Source organism: Calypte anna, chromosome 1, assembly GCF_003957555.1.
Source record: "Calypte anna isolate BGI_N300 chromosome 1, bCalAnn1_v1.p, whole genome shotgun sequence".
In the NCBI taxonomy this organism is placed as follows: domain Eukaryota; kingdom Metazoa; phylum Chordata; class Aves; order Apodiformes; family Trochilidae; genus Calypte; species Calypte anna.
In genome coordinates, this window is record NC_044244.1 from 26,754,500 (window position 1) to 26,772,910 (window position 18,411).

An 18,411-nucleotide genomic window follows, 5' to 3' on the forward strand; every position below is an offset into this window, starting at 1 on the left:
TCTTGTAGCACTCAGCACGTATTGATACCCTTTTCCCAAATTCAGATATAACTAATTCTTTAAAATTAGTAGCCTAATCTAGCATATAATATTAATTATGCTGGTTTGGGGAAAAATATTAATCCTTAAAGGTGGCCAGACACCAGGCCAGACAGTTGTAATTCTGTATATTTTTTACAGAAGTTCAAGTTTGTGTCTGTGTGAGTTCTGGCTTTACCATCAACTTCCAGGAAGATTTTTGGTGTAGTTATCTCTAAGAGTCCATCCCATACCATGGCTTGTGGACTGTGCTGGGGATGAGGTCACTAATGAAATTAAATTCACATGGTGCTTGAGTGTTGCTTAATGACTTGTTTGTAGAGAAGAATGAAAAAAATGTGCTTTGTGATTCTGTCAAGGACATTTATGTCCAGTAGAAGCTAATGACTTGCTGTTCATCTCAGTACTGTGATGATGCATCTGATTGAAATGGCATGTAATTTAAAGCAGAAAATTCCTAGCTAAGGCTACATAATGAGAATAGCTGGTTTATATTTCCATCTTGGAATTGGATTATGTCTCAGCAATTAGGTTTTTATAAGCCTTTTCCAAAAATAAATTCTGCTTGTTAGTGTTGAAGTGTTGTTGATTTCCTTAAGTCTTAAGACTACTTCAGATGGTAAATTGAAGAACTTGTATGTCCCAGTTAAATGCTGACCGTGTTTTTATCAGAAATAAAACACACAGTTGGAATGGAAGCAGGTAATTTGTCATACAAATTAGGGAGGTAAGTTGAAAGTAGGTAAATGGAAGTAGGAAGATTCATGAGCAAGGTGATGAACTTGGCAATACAAAAACTTAGTGACATTGTTCAGTGGGTATTGACATGCTCTGCATATTGTTAATAGAAAAGGCTATCAATGGGCTTCTTGAGGCAAGAGCTGGAGAAACTCTTGTTGAGATCTTTATTGTTTGTTTAAGGAAGTTAAGACTCTGTTTATAATAGCATTTATCCTTCTGGTCCTTTAAACCTTCATTCTATGGTGATTCTGGAAAGAAATACTTGAGGCTCTACAATCTCCCCTGTAAAGAAATTCAAGCCAGTTTTCTTGTGATAATATAATGTCAATTCCACTTAAGTATTTATTATCCATGTGAAGAAGGAAAAAAATCCAACTTTCCACACTTGAGGGCATTTCTGACAGAAGCCTTGGGTAGAAGAGCTCATTTAATTCATGAGTTTCAAGAAAGCTGTCAAAATTTTGAAGACTGTTTTCTTGCATTGTTTTTACTGAGCAAAAAACAGAATTTAAAGCTGGGGAAAAAAGGCAGGGTTTGGAGTTTCCTTTGATAATTCAAAGTAGCCACAATCAAGTCTTTAGCAAGGCAAGCAAGGACTGAATCTACCTTTCCTTCTTTTCCTTTCTCTTCCCAGACTGTAATACATGGGATTTACTATATAGATTTTGCTGTGGTAAAAGTGCACAGGACTTATACAATTATTTTCTCCAGATCTCATTGAATAAATAAATCATGTGTTTCATAATGACAATGTGGCAAATACTGCTATTGTCTTTGCAGTGATAACTCAGACACTTTAAATACTACCAGAAATGTGAACACCCATATGCTTTCTGCATACTTTTAACACCCTTGGGCAGCTTTATTTAGACAGATGCCTTATTATATTACCTTTCTGAAAATTCAGATAGTGCTGAATATCAGTTGGTTCCTCCTCATTCCACTTCATTTTTCATATGTGTCTGCTGGAGTCCCTCTCCCCTTCGGTAGAATGTGCAACATCCTGAAGATTTTAATCACTCTGTGACATGTTAGTATATTAATTAACTCCAATGAGTAGTCAGATAACTTGATTTATAATAAGGATACAGTTCTTCAGTCCCTTGTAACATGTGAATTTTCCCATATTTTTAAAGTACCTCTTCCCCATGACTTTTACTTCAGATGCATGGTTCCTCAGTTATGATGAGTGTCTATTTTCTTTGGCAAATGTATTGTATTTTTATAGGGGTTGCTGTGGCTTGTAACTGGCCACAGGTTTTGGGATTTATATATATATATATATATATATATATATATATATATTGGGATTTTATATATGTTTTGTATTTAATAGACACGTATTTAGTTATTCTGTGTAGAGTTAGCTAGCTATAACCCTAGACTAAAATGGAACATAGAAGAGTGAAGGTGTGTGACCATAACTAAGGCCTTGAAAGTACTGGGATGGGATGTCCTAGAAGTACTTGGCAAAGTACTTGGGATGCTGATAACATGGTCACCGTACAGCACTATCTCAGGTTGCAAACATTGACCTTAATGTCCCAGAGGGACGTGGAAGGGTAGACATGGAATAGATACTGAAAAGATTATGTGTAAATGTGTAATTTTAATACTATTTTGTTTGGAGTGTGTTAGTATCACTGTAAATGGACTAATAATAACTATTGATTAGACTGGTATACCTTTCATTAGGACTGTAAATAAGGTCTTGGCTTTTCATATATATTGTGTTCCTTTTGCCCATTGCAAGATCCTCAGTGCATCTACTCAGTGGGAATTCTAGCAAACTATACTGTCAGTGGGGTGTCACACCTCAGTAACAGCATTCAACTCCTTAATGCGGGGGGCCCTGGTTTCCTTAGAAAAATTAGTGGCAATTTGAGTGAGCAGTCAGAACATTTAATAGGGGGTCACCTTCTTTTCATTAATTACTTAGAGTTCTTATGCTCCTAACTGAAGCATTTTTTCAAGATTTATCAGATCTTCTGCATCCCTTCTTGTAAATTCCTTTTTGATTAAGCAGTTGGATCCTTAGTGGAAAGACTGTTTACTTGAAGCCTTGATTCCATTCCTCTGTTTCCATTCTGGTTTATTTTCACTCTTTCCAATGTCCCAGACTGTTTACACCATATGACAATTTTTATTAACTTTGCTATCTTCAATCCAGTGATTATTATCCATTATTCTGAAGAGTTGGAGGATACATTCCATTTGTGTTCCAAAGATGTATTTAAACTATGGGTAAAATGACTAAACTGTCTTTTGTGTTCACTGAGAGCTTCTCTTTTTGTTTTTGGAAATTAAAAGACAGTTCTTCATTTTGTAAGTGAATTCTGTGAAACACAGAGCTCTAATGTGCTTCTGGCCTTACATGAGCAAATGCTTCAAATCCTTGACAGGCAGCTTATTTCTTAAGTTAAAACTATTTTGCCTTTAATGAGGTTTTTTACACTTACCTCATTTTTGAACTAAATAAAATTCTTAAAGTAAATCTGTGAAATTTGTACCCAAAGAAAACTGTGGTGCTAATTAGATTTGAGGTCTTCAATGTTTTGTTTAGAAAAGACAGTAACTTTACTCAGCACTAGGAGATGTACAAGATCTGATAATGCTGCTGTGGTTGATGTGATCTGGAGCAATGGCAAATGTCTTTTTAGGTTTCCAAGGAAACAGTGCAGTTGGGGCATAAGGAGGATATGAATATACATATGTATGTATAACAACTTCTTAAAATATAAAAGAAACAAGAACGGAGGTGGGCCAAATATCCATATTTGTAAGTGATCTATACCTAGCCTAGCTATTTCCATCCAGCATTTAAAACCTTGTCACATGAATCTTGCCCATATGACTTCTTACCAACCTCTGGCACCATCAGTTTGCCACAGTGTGGTTTGTTGTCCTGTCTACACCAGCAATAATTGTCACTGCTTCCTATAAATTGTTAATTGGGTACAGACAAAATAAATGCCCATTAATAAAATAATGTCCATAGCAAAAATTACAATCTTTAAAATAGACTTTAGTGAATGTTTCTCCTGGTAAAATTTGTTTATGTAGCCAGCTGGAGATGTGTAGGTTTCATAAGAGAATGGAAGTCTGGTCAGAGTATCACATTATCTGAAGCTGACAAAATAATAAAATGTAAGTGTAGGTAAGATAAAAAACAAAAGTTTTCTTGCTAATTAGATGTCCAATATTTTTTAGTGCAGTGCTTAGGACAGATTTTTCAAGCTTTGATTTAAGAACCATCAAACTTCAAGTAAATTTATTTGGTTAAATAGTAACATCATTGTAGGGAAATGTCTTCCAAACCCCAAAGGACTGATAAATTTGTCATTCAATCTGTGTCCACATGTTATTTACTTAAGCTTAATCTAAAGTTAATTACAACTCTGAGTTGTCTGTTTATCTCCAGTTGTTCAGTGTACAGGAAGAGTTTGCTCTTATCTTCTCCTTGATCTGTATGTTGACACCTGATATGCTGCAGTGATGTTGAAGGTCAGAGAAGATTAATCTGCACAAGCTGTATCATCCTGACACTTGCCTCAGTAAATATATATGAAATAACTGAAAGACATGGCTGTTCTTATTGTTAGTCTCAGCTGTCATCACAGAATCACACAATGGGTAGAGTTGGAAGGGACCTTAAAGATCATCCAGTTCCAACCCCCCTGCATGGGCAGAGACACCTCCCACTTGATCAAGTTTCTCTAAGCCCCATCCAGCATTGCCTTGAACACTTCCAGGGAACAGACTTCCACAACTTCCCTCAGCAACCCATCTTCCCTGGGCAGCCTATTCCAGTATCTCACCATATGAGGATTTTCTTCCTCATATGTAATCTAAATCTCATGTCACCAAGTTTTAAATATTGCCCCTTGTCCTCTCACTACACATCCATGCAAAAAGTCCTACCCTGCTTTCTTGTTGGCCTCCTTCAGGTATCTGAAAGCCACTATAAGTATAATTAAGTATAATTAATGCAATTTTTTTTAATATACTCTAAATACAGTAGAGGAAGTTATTCTTCCTTGGTTCTAGAGGACTAAATATTGGAAAATTATTATATGCTATCTTTACATTTTGCATATCTTCTAGCAAACATTGGAAAGAGCATGATTGATTATATTTGATGACTATTGAAAAAACTCTAGTTTCAGTCATTATGAAATTACTGTAACTAAGTGAAAAATATTGATTATGCTGTGTTGATTTATTAATGTTTGTTGCTTCAGATTTTGGGTTAATAACTTGTATAACTTTGTACTGGGTTAGTCACGGGTAGTTATTGTCATGTCTTTATTTATTTCTGCATGTTGGTACCCTTTCAAAATACATAACAAGGTTGACGTGGGTTGATTTGGTTTATTGAATTACCTTTGAATTTTTTGAGTTCTCAGGAACACATACACACCTGCAAGTATATATAAAATCTTTAAGAAGTAGTGATGAGCATAATTTGTTTGAATATCTTATTTTTTCCATGTTTTTCCCTTCCTTTTCAGGTCTGGCAGTTTCTCTTCAATTGCTTCATGGAGACATAGAACAAATTAGGAGGGAGTATACGTCCATGTTTACCCATGGAGTGTCCATAACAAGGAAACTAGGTTTTTCGAATATTATTATGCCTGGTAAGTTAAAAAGAAATAAATCTCAATTAGCAGCAGAAGAAAGAACCACTGAGAAATTTAGTTTTCATCTGGTTTCTAAATAAGCACTGTATTCTAAAACATCTTAAACTTTTCCAGAGACTTTTCTCAGATAGACAAAAACTGTTTACCAGTGGCCCCATTTCATTATACACTGTATAGTTACTATGCCAGTGTTGAAAGGGCACCTAAAGCAGCCTTTTTTGAGAGCTAGAAGCCCACTTCATAGAAGTGAAGATGACTGAATGCAAGACTGCTGGGCTTTATGCAGAGAAAAAAGATGGCCAGCAGAAGATTGTGTTCTTAAAAGCTAGCAGCTTTCAAAATAAGGATTCACAACATTTCAGAAACTGTAGAGCTGGTTTCACATAGTTTGAGTGTCAAATACTGGAAGTGAAGATACTGGAAATAAATTATAATAATACGGATGTAGAGGCTTTATTTTGGTCATATTTTATGATAAAATATGTACATATGTAAGCAGATGCTAAGGAAGAAATAATGTGTCAGTATGAATGTGAAGAAGCAAATACAGGAAGAAGATTGCAGTCATATCTATGGATCTGTCTCTGAAATTTATTATTTTTTTTAAGTTTAATGGGTTTCTGGAAATTAAAAAGGCAAATTTCTCTTTAAAGGAAGAGCATGCTTGCAGGCAAGCTTGTTTGGCATGAATCTGGTATTTGGTGCTGTGCAACATTTCATCAGTTTCAGCTGAGTCCACAAGCAGTGACTTTTCTCCCAAATGTAAATCATCGTCATGACTTGCAGATTTTTAGTTGAGACTACCTTTTTATAAAGACCTGTCTTTGCATTCCTGTGTATACCTAAATCAGAAGTAAACTCAGGTTCTGAGGCAAGAATAGATAAGTTTCAATACTTCACTAATCAAGGAGGTCTCAAGTAAGCATTTAAAGCTCAGTAATGAGACTCGCCTGTAGCTATGGGCATGTATTACTCTTGAACTGGCGCCTGGAACTTGACAACTGAGAATTCTCTCTTGTGTTCTAACTGCCAATTAAACATCTGTCCTTCTCTATCCTTGATTAGTACTGCTAATCACTTAAAACATGCACAGAACACAAGTTAACAGTTTTAGCATTCTTATGGAAATACTCTGCTGCTGTCACTGCAATATTTAGAAGGATAAAATGCTTGAGTCGGGTACCATTTATTTTAAAGGTGTGTTTTACATGTATGTTTAATGGAAGTGTTCAGTTGAAATTTTATAGCTTATTAGCTCAAGTTTATTTGTTGTATTACTGTTGGATTTGTAATTGGACTCAAATGAGTGTTACAGATAATATGACATAACAGTGCCAACAGGTTTACTCATCACACTGTCACTTCCATTAAAAAAACCTTTCTCCATTTATCTATAACTTAGTGACTTCCTGCTCTAAGTTATCAAATTTTCTAAGTTCTATAAATAGGTCTTATATCCCCTTATGTTTCAGTTGTGAAATAATGTAATGTACTAAACTGCAAAAAATATGTTTTAGCAAAGTATTGTGTAATCAGCTGCTGGAGGAGTTTCTCAACTTAGTTGCAAAGAACTGTGCAGGCTCAGTTTGTCCCTTTTTTAGTTGAAAAAAAAATACTGATTCTGCTATGCTGCTTTCTCAGACTAAATGTAGCACACCTCAGTTTAGAAGATGTTTACTGCCATAGAAAAGATTTCTCCTAAAGAGAAATAATCATCTCAGTCTTGCAATGAGGAGTTCCAAGGGCTAACCAGAGCAGTGTGCCCTAGGCACCAAAATGCCCACAGGAACCTAGCCTTTGAAATTCTTTCTTCTTTTAAAGCTCCCCTTTCATTTTGTTTCTCTTCTAGTGTCTTTTTTTTTTTTCAGAGATAAATTAGAGAACTTCATTTTTTGCCACTGGAAATAGCCATTAATTAGTTCTTACATTTTTGTTAAATAAGTATGTTGCTGTGGCTAATTAGCACTTAGGTTTCTGAACCAGATTCTCCTGAATTATTCAATAAGAAATACATCATCCTGCTAAACTGCAGTATCTCTTTTAAATGCCATATTTTAAGTCTCCCTCCTATTCTGGTGTATTTACACTCTGACCTTCATTTTTTGTCATATCAATCCTTTTCTTTTTGGAGCTTTTGCTGTTAAAAGTAACAAGGATCAGCATACGTGCCAAACCAGAACTTTGTTGACAACAATAATGCGTGTTTTTATAGAACAATGCTTTTCATGTCACTGGAGCCTGACAGGATGAAGCCACACAGCTCTTTCCAGGACCCATAGAATTTTTTAATGAAGAAGTCCAAGTGTCTTAAGAAATGAAGTAAATAGCCAGAAAAAAAAAAGCATATACAATTTTAAAAAGCCGTGAAATAAATAACTCTATTCTAGCTGACAGCTCAGGCAATAAAAGTGGCATCTTGTGAGTCTAATCAACAGGCATTTTCTAGGTTAAACTGAGACTTCACAGGCAAGCTCTGTTCAGCCATTAGTAAAATCCTTTCTAGCATCCTCGTGTGGCAGTCTGCAGATGCACAAGCCAGTGTTCTTGGAAAGCTGAGTACAGCATCAAAGGAGAACTGTGCTTAAACCCTAAATTTCTGTGTTCACTATTTTCTGACATGACAGGAAACCACATCATTATATATAGAATTTACCTAAGTAATAAGTGATGGAAAGTGAAAGCCCTTTGCACATCTTTTTTTCATGTGGTTATCAGACCAGGACTGCATCTTCTTTATTTAAGTTGTATTATTCTTAATAGTGCTAATGACCACTTGATACATTCAAAGCCAAAATCTTTCAGTGTAAATCTCTGACACATAAAGGAATCTCATATCTTTCTGCTGAATCACTTTTTTCACTAAAAATTCCGTTAGGTCCAACCTTTACTTCCTGAAACTTTACCTACACACATACTCTGGGAAGCTCTGTGTATTTAAAACAGGTACAGATGTGGTTCTGAAAGTCTCTCTATTGGCTAGAAGACAACAGCTTGCCTCCAAATGTCCATAAAATGTAGTGCAATGTATAAACAAATGGCCTGTTGGCTGACATCTCAAGAGATTTTTGTTGGTGGATATCAATTAGCTAGAAAGAACCTTTTCCAGCTTATGATCTGAACCAGTGGCATTATCACTCTGAGATCTGACCACTTCCTCTTAAGATCAGAGTTTATATTTCTTCCTCTTCACCCAGATTATTAAATTCTTATGATATTAGAATAGATTAAAGAATTGATTAGTCAGTACAATGGTACTGCACTGGTGCTGGCCTCACCTTCAATCCTGTGTGCAGTTTTGGGCACCACAGTATAGAAAAGACTTCAAACTATTGGAGAATGCCCAAAGGAGAGCAGCAAGGATGGTGAAGACTCTGGGAGGAGATGACTTACAAGGAGCAGCTGAGGCCAATTGGATTGTTCAGTTTGGACTGTATGGACCCCAGTATGAGGGGTGACCTCATAGCAGTCTATGGCTTCCTTATGAAGGGAAGAGATGGGACTGGCACTAATTTCTTCACTCCACTAACCCAAGACAGGACTTGGGGAAATGGTAGGAGGCTGAATCAGAAGAGTTTTAGGTTAGATATTAGGAAGAAGTTTTTCACCCAAAGGGCAGTTGAGCACTGGAACAAGTTCCCCAGGGAAGTGGTCTCAGCACCAAGCCTGTCCAAGTTCAAGAAGCATTTGGAGGATGCTCTTCAGGCACATGGTGTGATCCTGGGGGTGCCTTGCACAGGGGCAGGAGTTGGACTTGATGATCCTGATGGGTCCTTTCCAACACTGCAGTTTCTATGATTGATTCTATGATTGTGGTACATAAATTAGAGGGGTCTATAGGGCTGGTATCTGTCACTGAGCTAGTCAGTCCTGACTGCTAAGTTCTTGGTTTGCAGTCCTTCATTCTGGATGGTTTTGGTCCTCTGATTCAATTTTGCAAAAGACTCTGTATGAAGCTGCAGTATTAATTTCTTTTCTTAAGCATGTACACACTTTCCAATCTTTCTTAGTTTCTATTTTCAGAAGGTTTTAAAGTGAAACTAGAACTAGAATCTTTGTCTTTTTATACAAATGATCTCACCAAATGCTATGCTTATGAAGATATGTGTTTTCCCTGATGTGGTTTTGACTAGAAGCATATTCCCTCTTTCAAAGCTTAGAATATGACAGCAAAAATGGAAAGAAAGCTATGGAATTTGTTCTCTCCATCATGGTAAGCATCTGTATCTGTCAGTGAGCTTGGACTTAGTAAAGAGCTGTTGATTCTAGGAAAAAAAATATGTCTGACACTCTTAAGTGTTTTTTTCCCATGAGCAGTGGTATGAGTTTTGCCAATCTTCTTTATCCTGTATGCGGCACAAACAGCCTAAATTTAACACCTGCCTTTGTTTGCTGTTCTGATTTCCAAGAATCCAGACATACGTATTTTTAATTAGTGAAAGTAATATTGCCTGGATATACTAGTTACATAAAATACGTTTAAGCAATATTGTGGAGTAGAGACACCCTGAATTTTGACCTTTCCCAAACCCATAGTACTCTATGGGGAATATTCTCTCCTTTCCAAATCCTGTTTTAATTCTTTTTTAAAGCTTTGATTCTGTCTACCAAAGGTATTATAATTTCCAGAACTCACTGGAGAAAACAAAGATACTAATACATGGCTGCATTCTTCATTACACAAGTGTGAAGAACTTCAGTATTGTTTTCCTTCTTCCTATCTCTTCTTATTGTCTTAATTTACTAGAAAGTGAAGCAAAAATAGAATAGAAGTATGGAAAGAGAAGAAAAGCCAGAATTTAATTGGATTTCCTCTGATTTAAAGTCTCTGGAAGTAGAGAATGGGAAAAAAAGTGTTCTGCTATTTATAGTACTTGGAAGAGTAAGCTGGATCTGAAGTGGATCCTCAGGAGGGTCACAAAAGTGATCAGAGGAGTGAAATGCCTCGCCCATGAAGAAAGACTGAGAAAGCTGGGGTTGTTTGGCCGGGAGAATAGAAGGATCCAAGGAGACCTTACTTACAGCCTTTCACTATTTATAGGAGGCTTATTAGAAAGACAAAACTTTTATCAGGGTCTGCTGGGACAGGACAGGACAAGGAGTGACAATCTCTAAAAGAGAACAGTCTCAGACTAGATGTAAGAAAGAAATTTTTTTTTACCATGAGGGTGATGGGGCACTGGAACAGGTTGTCCAGAGAGGCTGTAGATGACCCATCCCTGGAAACCACCAAGATCATGTTGGATGGGGCTCTGAGCAACCTGATCTAATTGCTCACTGCAGAGGGTTGGACAAGATGCCTTTTAATGGTTCCTTCCAACACAAGCTGTACTAAGACTATGAAATCAACACAATTCAATTACCAGAATATCAGTAGAAAGAGTTTAGTATTGTTATGGTATTCCAGGGCTTGGTATCTTCTTCCCCTGCACATGTACTTTGATACTTTAAGTTTTTACAATCTCCAGGTTGTGGTTACTGCAAATATGATCAGCTTGTAGTGTAACTTGTTGAAATTTAGGAATTTTTCTGGTGGTCAATGCTTTATCACTCAGACATAGGGCCACCTACTTCTAAATTGTGCTCTTCTGTCTTGTTCCCTATGTTTCTGTAAACTGCTACTTCTTACCCTAACTTTGGCTGTGTCTAGAAGGGGAATGGGAGATTTTCATTGACTAGTTGAATGGTTTGGGTTGAAAGGGATCTTAAAAATGATCTAGTACCAACCCACCTGCATGGGCAGGGACACCTTCCAATAGATCAGGTTGCTCAAGGCCCCATCCAACCTTCCAGCAATGGGGTATAAACAGCTTTTCTGGACAACTTCTTCCAGTGTCTCACCACCCTCACAGTAAAGATTTTCCTCCTAATGTCTAATCTAAATCTGCCTTCTTCCAGTTTAAAGCAATTACCTCTTGTCCTAGTGCTACATGTACTTATGAGAATTCCCTCCCCAGCTTTCCTGTTGGCCCATTCAGATACTGGAAAGCCACCATAAAGTCTCCTTGGAGCCTTCTCTTCTGCAGGCAGAACAACCTCAACTATCTCAGCCTTTCCTCATCGAAGAGGTGCTCCAGCCCTCCATCATCTTTGTGGCTCTCCTCTCAACTTGTTCCAAGAGCTCCATGTCCTTCTTGTGTTGGGGGATCCAGAACTAGACACAGTACTCCAGGTGGGGTCACACCAGAGCCCACCTTCCTTGCCTTGCTGGACTTGATTCTTTTGATGCAGCCGAGAATACTGTTGGCTTTCTGGGCTGCAAGTGCATATTGCTGGCTCATTTTGAGCTTCTCATCAACCATCACTCCCAAGTCCCTCTCCTCAGAGCTGTTTTATTTTATTTTATTAATTTTGCTTGTTATTGTATGTACATGACATCATAGAACATCCTTACTGCTGAAAGGTGTAGGATGCATTGACTTGAAGGGTAGGAGGCAAGGTGGACTAGGGATCCCTAGCTCTGTCAAGTTAAAATCACCTTCTCTTTGTTGTTGGTGGTTTTTTTTTGGTTGGTTTTTTTTTTGGAGATCCCTTCATGGACGGGAGCTACACAGCTCTTGTCCCATATTACAAAATATTCCGTGGAGCCTTTCTCTAAAGCATTTTGCATCTACAAAATTTACATCCTGGGTAATACCTTTTAAACCACATCCAGAAATTTTCAGTCCTTAAAACTGAAATTTTTTTAAGATCTGCTGGAGTCATGTTTAGGGTATAAAACAAAACCATTCATTAGCTTATATTTTAGAGAGATGTAAATTAACAGGAACTTTCTCTAAAAAAAAAAACCTTTTCTGTTCCCTTTCAATTCATGGTTCTAAAGGGCCCATAATTCTGAGCAAAGCTTTCAAAAAAGCAGTTCCTAAGAAAAGCTCCTAGGGAGATTCTGTCTTGTTCAAATACAATCACTGTGTTTTGTTACAATATTAAATAATCAGATTGGAATTTATTTCACTAGAAAGCTTTCTGAGGATAGCTGGAAAACTAAACTCTTTTATTTCTAACAAAGACAACTACCTTTGATCTTTGACAGCTATCTTTAGCTTGAAAACCTTGTTCCATATTAATATGCTAAAAAAAATTCTACAGTTGTAAATGTGGTTGAAATGTATGAGAAGTCTTGTAATATCTGTGTTGCAATTGTAACTCACAGCTTCCTCAGTGTAAGTTTAAAAATGGTTTTGTGATGAAGGATAATTACTTTGACTCTTAGGTTAGGTACAAGTATTTCTAGAAAAATAAAAGAACGTTCATACAAATGTTCTTCTGATGTTTATCCTGATCAATCCTTCTCCTTAGCAGTGGTTGCCTGTGTTGCTCCTGTCAGCTGAGGTGCAGTGGGAGCATTCAAGTCTCTCTAAGCTGGGTGCAGCTTGCACCTTGGTCTCATAGCAGGGAGTGCATCCTGTGAGCAGCCACAGAGAGGAGCTTTACACAGGTCCTGAGTAGGGATGATGCAGCCTCCTGTCTGTGAAGGAAAGGGAGCCTGCAGAGCCATCCAGGAGTGGAACTGTGTGGTGTAGATAATAGAACCCTGGAGCATACATTGCCATTTCCAACCTGCAAATTACTCCTGGCTGTTTTCTCTCTAATGATTAGTTAAAATTTGTGGTTTATTGTTGGTAGGTTCAGGAAGGCTAACCACCATTAGCTAAGCATGTCCCCCAGCAGTCTGTCTTACATTTGTTCTGCAACTTTAATTGGCCTTTTCTCCTGCTCCTTGTAATTGCATCTTTCATGTAATTGATGCTGATCAGGTCTCTATCCTTCTCTCTTGTTCAGCCCTTGAACACTTCATTGCTAGTTGGATTGAAGTAATGAAGCTGCTTCTGTTTCTTCTTAGGTGAGAAACCTTGAGCTGTAATATGCCTGATTAGCACCTCCATCTGGGGCAAGAAGAGTTTGGAGTTCTTCCTCTTTCAGCCTATAAATAGTGCTTTCAAGATATTATTGGGCAGGTCAAAGCTGAAATGTACTGGCAGAACCATAAGAGGCAGGTACTGCCTGTGATGTGCTGTTCATATTCTGGTTTAGCAGCCCTGACATTTCAGTTCAGCCAGCACCTTTCACACACAGTTGAATTTATTTACCAGAGTAAATGTCCCTGCAGAATGTGCACTGAACACTTGTGTTGCAGAGGAGAGTTAAGGCTGGATCATCATCATCATCATCATTAAAGCTTTATATGGTTTTATGGAACTTTGATTTCCATATAGCTGTGGCCCTCACTTCATAGTAGAATCTCTTGTAGGAGTACTTCAGTCTGTAGCTTTTCATATTTAAAAATCTGATTTTGATTAGCCAAATAGGTGAAATAATGGTGTGCTAAGTAGTGTCTTATGCAGACTGCATCCTTGATATATGGCCCATGGTTTATATTCTTTTTTATTAATTTTCCAGTCTCCTTCAGTTATCTCCCTTTTGCTTTTCTATCCATTTCCATATAAAACATTGTTATTCCTCATATAGTATGAGAGGCTTAGTCTCCTCTTGGATTTAATTTGCTTTGCATAATAACAGACACAATCCAGTGTATTCTTTAATTTGAATGATTCATGTGTCTTGATTTGCTCTGAGACATTGAAAACAGTAGAGCTTCCTGAATGAATGTAGATCAGGACAAAATTCATCTGCACTCTCCTCTTGTGACAACAACTACAAACTTTGCCAGGTTCTGTAAGAGAAGAATATGACAATATTTGTGAAAGCACATGCATGACTTTTATTCCCTGTGATTTGATTTCTTCTTGCAATTAAAAGGTGAAACTCCATGAGTTTGGATTTTTTTTATTTAATCTTAAAATGGCAGACACTGGCTTTGAGAGCCTGATTAACTCCTGTAAAGCTCTGATTACTTGTTTTAGAAATGCTTTCGTATTTTTTAATACGATAACAGAATTATTTGGGTTGGAAGGGACCCTAAAGATCATCTTGATCTTTAAAGATCGTCATCTCTATGAGCAAGGGACATGTTTCACTAGGTGAGGTTGCTCACAGCCTCATCCAGCCTGTCTGGAACCATCCATCCTCTCTGACGCATGTCCAGAGAAGGGCAACCAAGCTGTTGAAGGGTCTGGAGAACAAATCCTATGAGGAGAGGCTGGAGGAGCTGGAATTATTGAATTTGGACAAGAGGAGGCTCAGAGGAGACCTCATTGCTCAATACTACAGCTACCTGAAAGGAGGTTGTAGGGAGGTGGGTATTGGTCTGTTCTCCCAAGTGAATAACAATAGGACTAGAAATTGCCTGAATTTGCACCAGTGGAGGTTTAGACTAGAAATGATGAAGAATTTCTTTACCAAAAGAGTAGTCAGGCACTGGGGTGAGCTGCTCTGGGAGGTGGTGGAGTCACTATCCCTGGAGGTATTCAAAAAACGTGTAGATGTGGGCATGGTGGTGTGTTTGTTTGCTAGGGGTTTCTTTGCGTCTTTTTTTTCCAGGTTTTCACTGAGTTTCAGCTGGGCTAGGTCATGAAATCTGTGTTGGAAATAGTTATGTTTGTGTGATGACACCATGGAAATTTTAAATAATTGTTTGCTAATAAATAAAAATATGGCACAAATGCATGTAGAATTCAAGCTCATCTTTAAAGAGAAATTCCTGCAATTACAAGTTGAATGCTAAAATCAATTATACAACAAACCCTCTCCTTTTGCATATTGTTCGTTGTAATTTTTTCTGAATGAAAGACTCTTGAAAGTCTCCAACTCTCAGTGCTGCCTAGAACTACTCCTAGTATAAGGTTGTGCTAAGACTCAACATATTGCATGGTCTATTGCTGCAGTGTGGAAATAATCAGAATCTAGTAGAGTTAAGGGTAAGTTTTTGATCTGAATAAACATATGAATAGCTTTACTGGTTCAGATCAAGGGCCTGTCTAGACCAGTGTTGTAAACAGGGACCTAAGAAAAGTAAGAATTGAGCATGCATATATTCATGTATGGTAATTACCCCTGAAGCTCTCCCAGCCTTCAGCTACTTTCAGCTCAAGGGATTTTCTGAGCTGCATGTCATCATCTATTTCATATTCTTTAGTGGATTTTCCTTTCATGGCTTCTCCATTCTTCCCCCAGACCCCTTTATACATTCCCACATACACAACATCCTTTGGAAAGGTTTTAACTTTTTTTTTGTTTTGAGGTTGGTTTTGTGGTTGTTTTTGATTGATTGGTGGTTGTTTTTTTTACAAGTCATGCCATCCATTACCTGAATAACTTTTTGTCCTTTTAGAACCTGTTTTCCCAACAGGAACCAGAGACTTACTCAGTGATTGCACACACTTATTAGTAATTCAGCACTTTCATCCTTGACTTCTCAGAAAACTCTGATGTGAATACCACCCAGTCCTGGTGTTTGTTTCTGTTCATTCAGTCTAGCTGTACTGTAACCTCTGCCCATAGTTGTTTCGGAAGATAATTAATAAGGTAACACACTAGGAAAACTTCCCCCCTCTTCTACAGGGATGGTTCTTGAAGGCTTGATTATCTAGCAGCTTCCCCTTACACCATTTTTTTTTTCCATTTGTCTGTGGTTTAGGTTGTCATTTAATAATTTTTTTATGCAGTGATGGAATAATGTTATAAAAATATTAGAAGACTGTAGCAAGATCATTGTTTCTGGTGCTTAAAAATCACTACAAAGCTGAAGGTGGCAAAATAAATGCGAGAAATTTGAAACATGAAAGTATCTTTGAAAACTCAAGCGGGTTCAATTCTGTTTGCACATTAAAATGAAACAAAAAATTTAAGATGTGCTAATCATTTATCAGTTATATATGTTTTAATTAATTTTACCCCTTTCATATATTACTTGTCTTACACTTAAAAATACTCAAAATTGTCATACTTGATTTCTTTTCACTGGTGGTCATTGAAAATCTGCTTTTTCAAGGGAAAAGGGAATATTCCTATTATGTTAAACTTGCGTTTCACTTTTTCTGTATTTTGCTACCACATCTAAAAATTAGAATTTCAGAAGAATCTCCTAATGTTTTTCATCTGTCATTTTTCTAGTGTTTTACAAGGAAATTCCAATAGCTTCCAAGCAGTTCTAGCAACCTTTGTCCAGAGTTAGATTAATTTACTCTTTTAAAAGTAGATTTAGCATCTTCACACAGTACAAGGGCTTCCAGACCACACCACTTCAGTAGCCCCCACCCCTCTTCCAACTACTAAACAGCCTTCCTTCCATTCATCAACTGTAAAATTTGTGGTTTGTGTTAAGTAAAACTAAAATAAAATTACCACTGATCTCATTCAAAAGATCGGGTTATTTTCTGACAGAAAATTTAACGTCTTAGTGTATGAATGTGCAAAGAATTTCAATTTTAAAATGCTAGTAGTATTTAATAAGTCTACTACATAACACTGAGGCAGTGTCTGTATTGGATTTGTAGTTTGTCTGTGTTGATGAGGATTTTAATCTCTCTCTCAGAAGCCCTTCCAAGAAGCAAAAAAATAAGCTAAGGTTTTTTGGGTTTTTTTGCTAGAAAACTTCAGGACACCCTGCCAGTATAAAATAGATTGATGACATATGTATCAGAAGTACAGATTTGAATGCTAGCAAGCTGGGAAGCCTTCCTTCAAAAACAAGATATAATCAGTGCTCCTGGGAGATAATATACAGAGAAATTTAGAGATTATAAATGAAAGAAAATAGATTAATATTGCCTTAGAGAGGAATAAAATGAAATGAAGCTAGGCTCCAGATTGGGTATAAGTGGAGATGCCACTGTAAAGACCAAAAAGAGCTAACAGATGAGTAAAAGCCTTTCTCTTAGGCTTTTAGAGGGATGAAGCTCTGTTGGTTTTCTTGGTTTATGGAAAAAATAATATTTAAAAATTGAAAATAATGATAAATTGTGGGTCTGAGATACTGTCCCTTGTTTGGGGAGATGCAAGTTTGCTGAAGTACTAAAAGAAAAAAATAAGTAATTGAAGTGACTTTTGCACACTTTGTTGGTTTTTTTTTTTATATAGGTGAAATGAGGAATGATTTATATATCACTGTAGAAAGAGGAGAATTTGAGAAAGGAGGGAAAAGTGTGGCCAGAAATGTGGAAGTGACAATGCATGTTGTGGACAGCAGTGGTCAAATTTTAAAGGTATCTTTGTTGTGTGATTTTCCTTGCTTTATTTAATTTTAGTACACTTTTTAAGATGTAAATAATATTTTGTGGCATTGTTTGAAGCATACAGAAAGGCTTTGGAAAGCTCATGTTTATCTTTTGCTGTCTTTAGATATTCAAAGTATTTTCACTTTGTTTAAAATCTTCATAAAACGAATGTTAATTTTATCTCTATGATTAATTACATGATTCAGATAAACATGCAATGATTCCACTAGATGCTGATAAATGTTGAAGCAAGATGGAGTTTTGGAGAAATTTTATTTAATAATATTTTCCTAGAATCTATTCATTTTCTTATTTACACAGAACATGTTTCAGTAATTTTTAATTTTTTGTCTGAATTTAATAAACCAGAGATCCTTGATGCAAATATCACCACTGTTTATACATAAAATAATAAGCTACTATTCCTTCTTCTCTTTAAACTTTATTGCATACTGCTGTTGAATGCTTAAACAGGCACTATTTTATATTTTTTATTATTTACAAGTGACATTCTCAGATTTTCTCTGTACCTAAAGATTTCTGTTCACTTTCAACTTTTTCCATACATACAGACTTTTATATATATGCATATATATATATATGGTAAAAAAAGAAAGGATATTGAGATGCAGCGGGGATCCCTTACAATTGCCAAGGAGAAAAGCTACACCTTACCTTTCCCATAGAGAATTAATAGATATCCCAGAGTCAGGACTTGGAAGAACCCATTTGCCTGTTTTGCTATGGTTATTGCAAAGGCAACCAACACTTTGCTTCTTCCTAGTCAGGAAATTTTTTTCCTTTTTTCATGCCTGAACATATCACTGATACCATCAGGCTTATTTCAGAGGACTAAAGTTCTTGATCCTGGGCTGTTC

The 18,411-nt window shown here is 36.8% G+C and overlaps 1 protein-coding gene across 1 annotated transcript in view; it reads left to right on the forward strand.

Annotated features, from left to right (window-relative positions):
• Window positions 1-18,411, forward strand: part of DOCK4 (dedicator of cytokinesis 4) — a 152,198-nt gene that overhangs the window by 45,505 nt on the left and 88,282 nt on the right. The window contains exons 13-14 of the mRNA XM_030469473.1: window positions 5,292-5,417; window positions 17,397-17,521. Coding sequence (XP_030325333.1) covers window positions 5,292-5,417; window positions 17,397-17,521 — 251 coding nt within the window. The remainder of the gene's footprint in view (window positions 1-5,291; window positions 5,418-17,396; window positions 17,522-18,411) is intronic.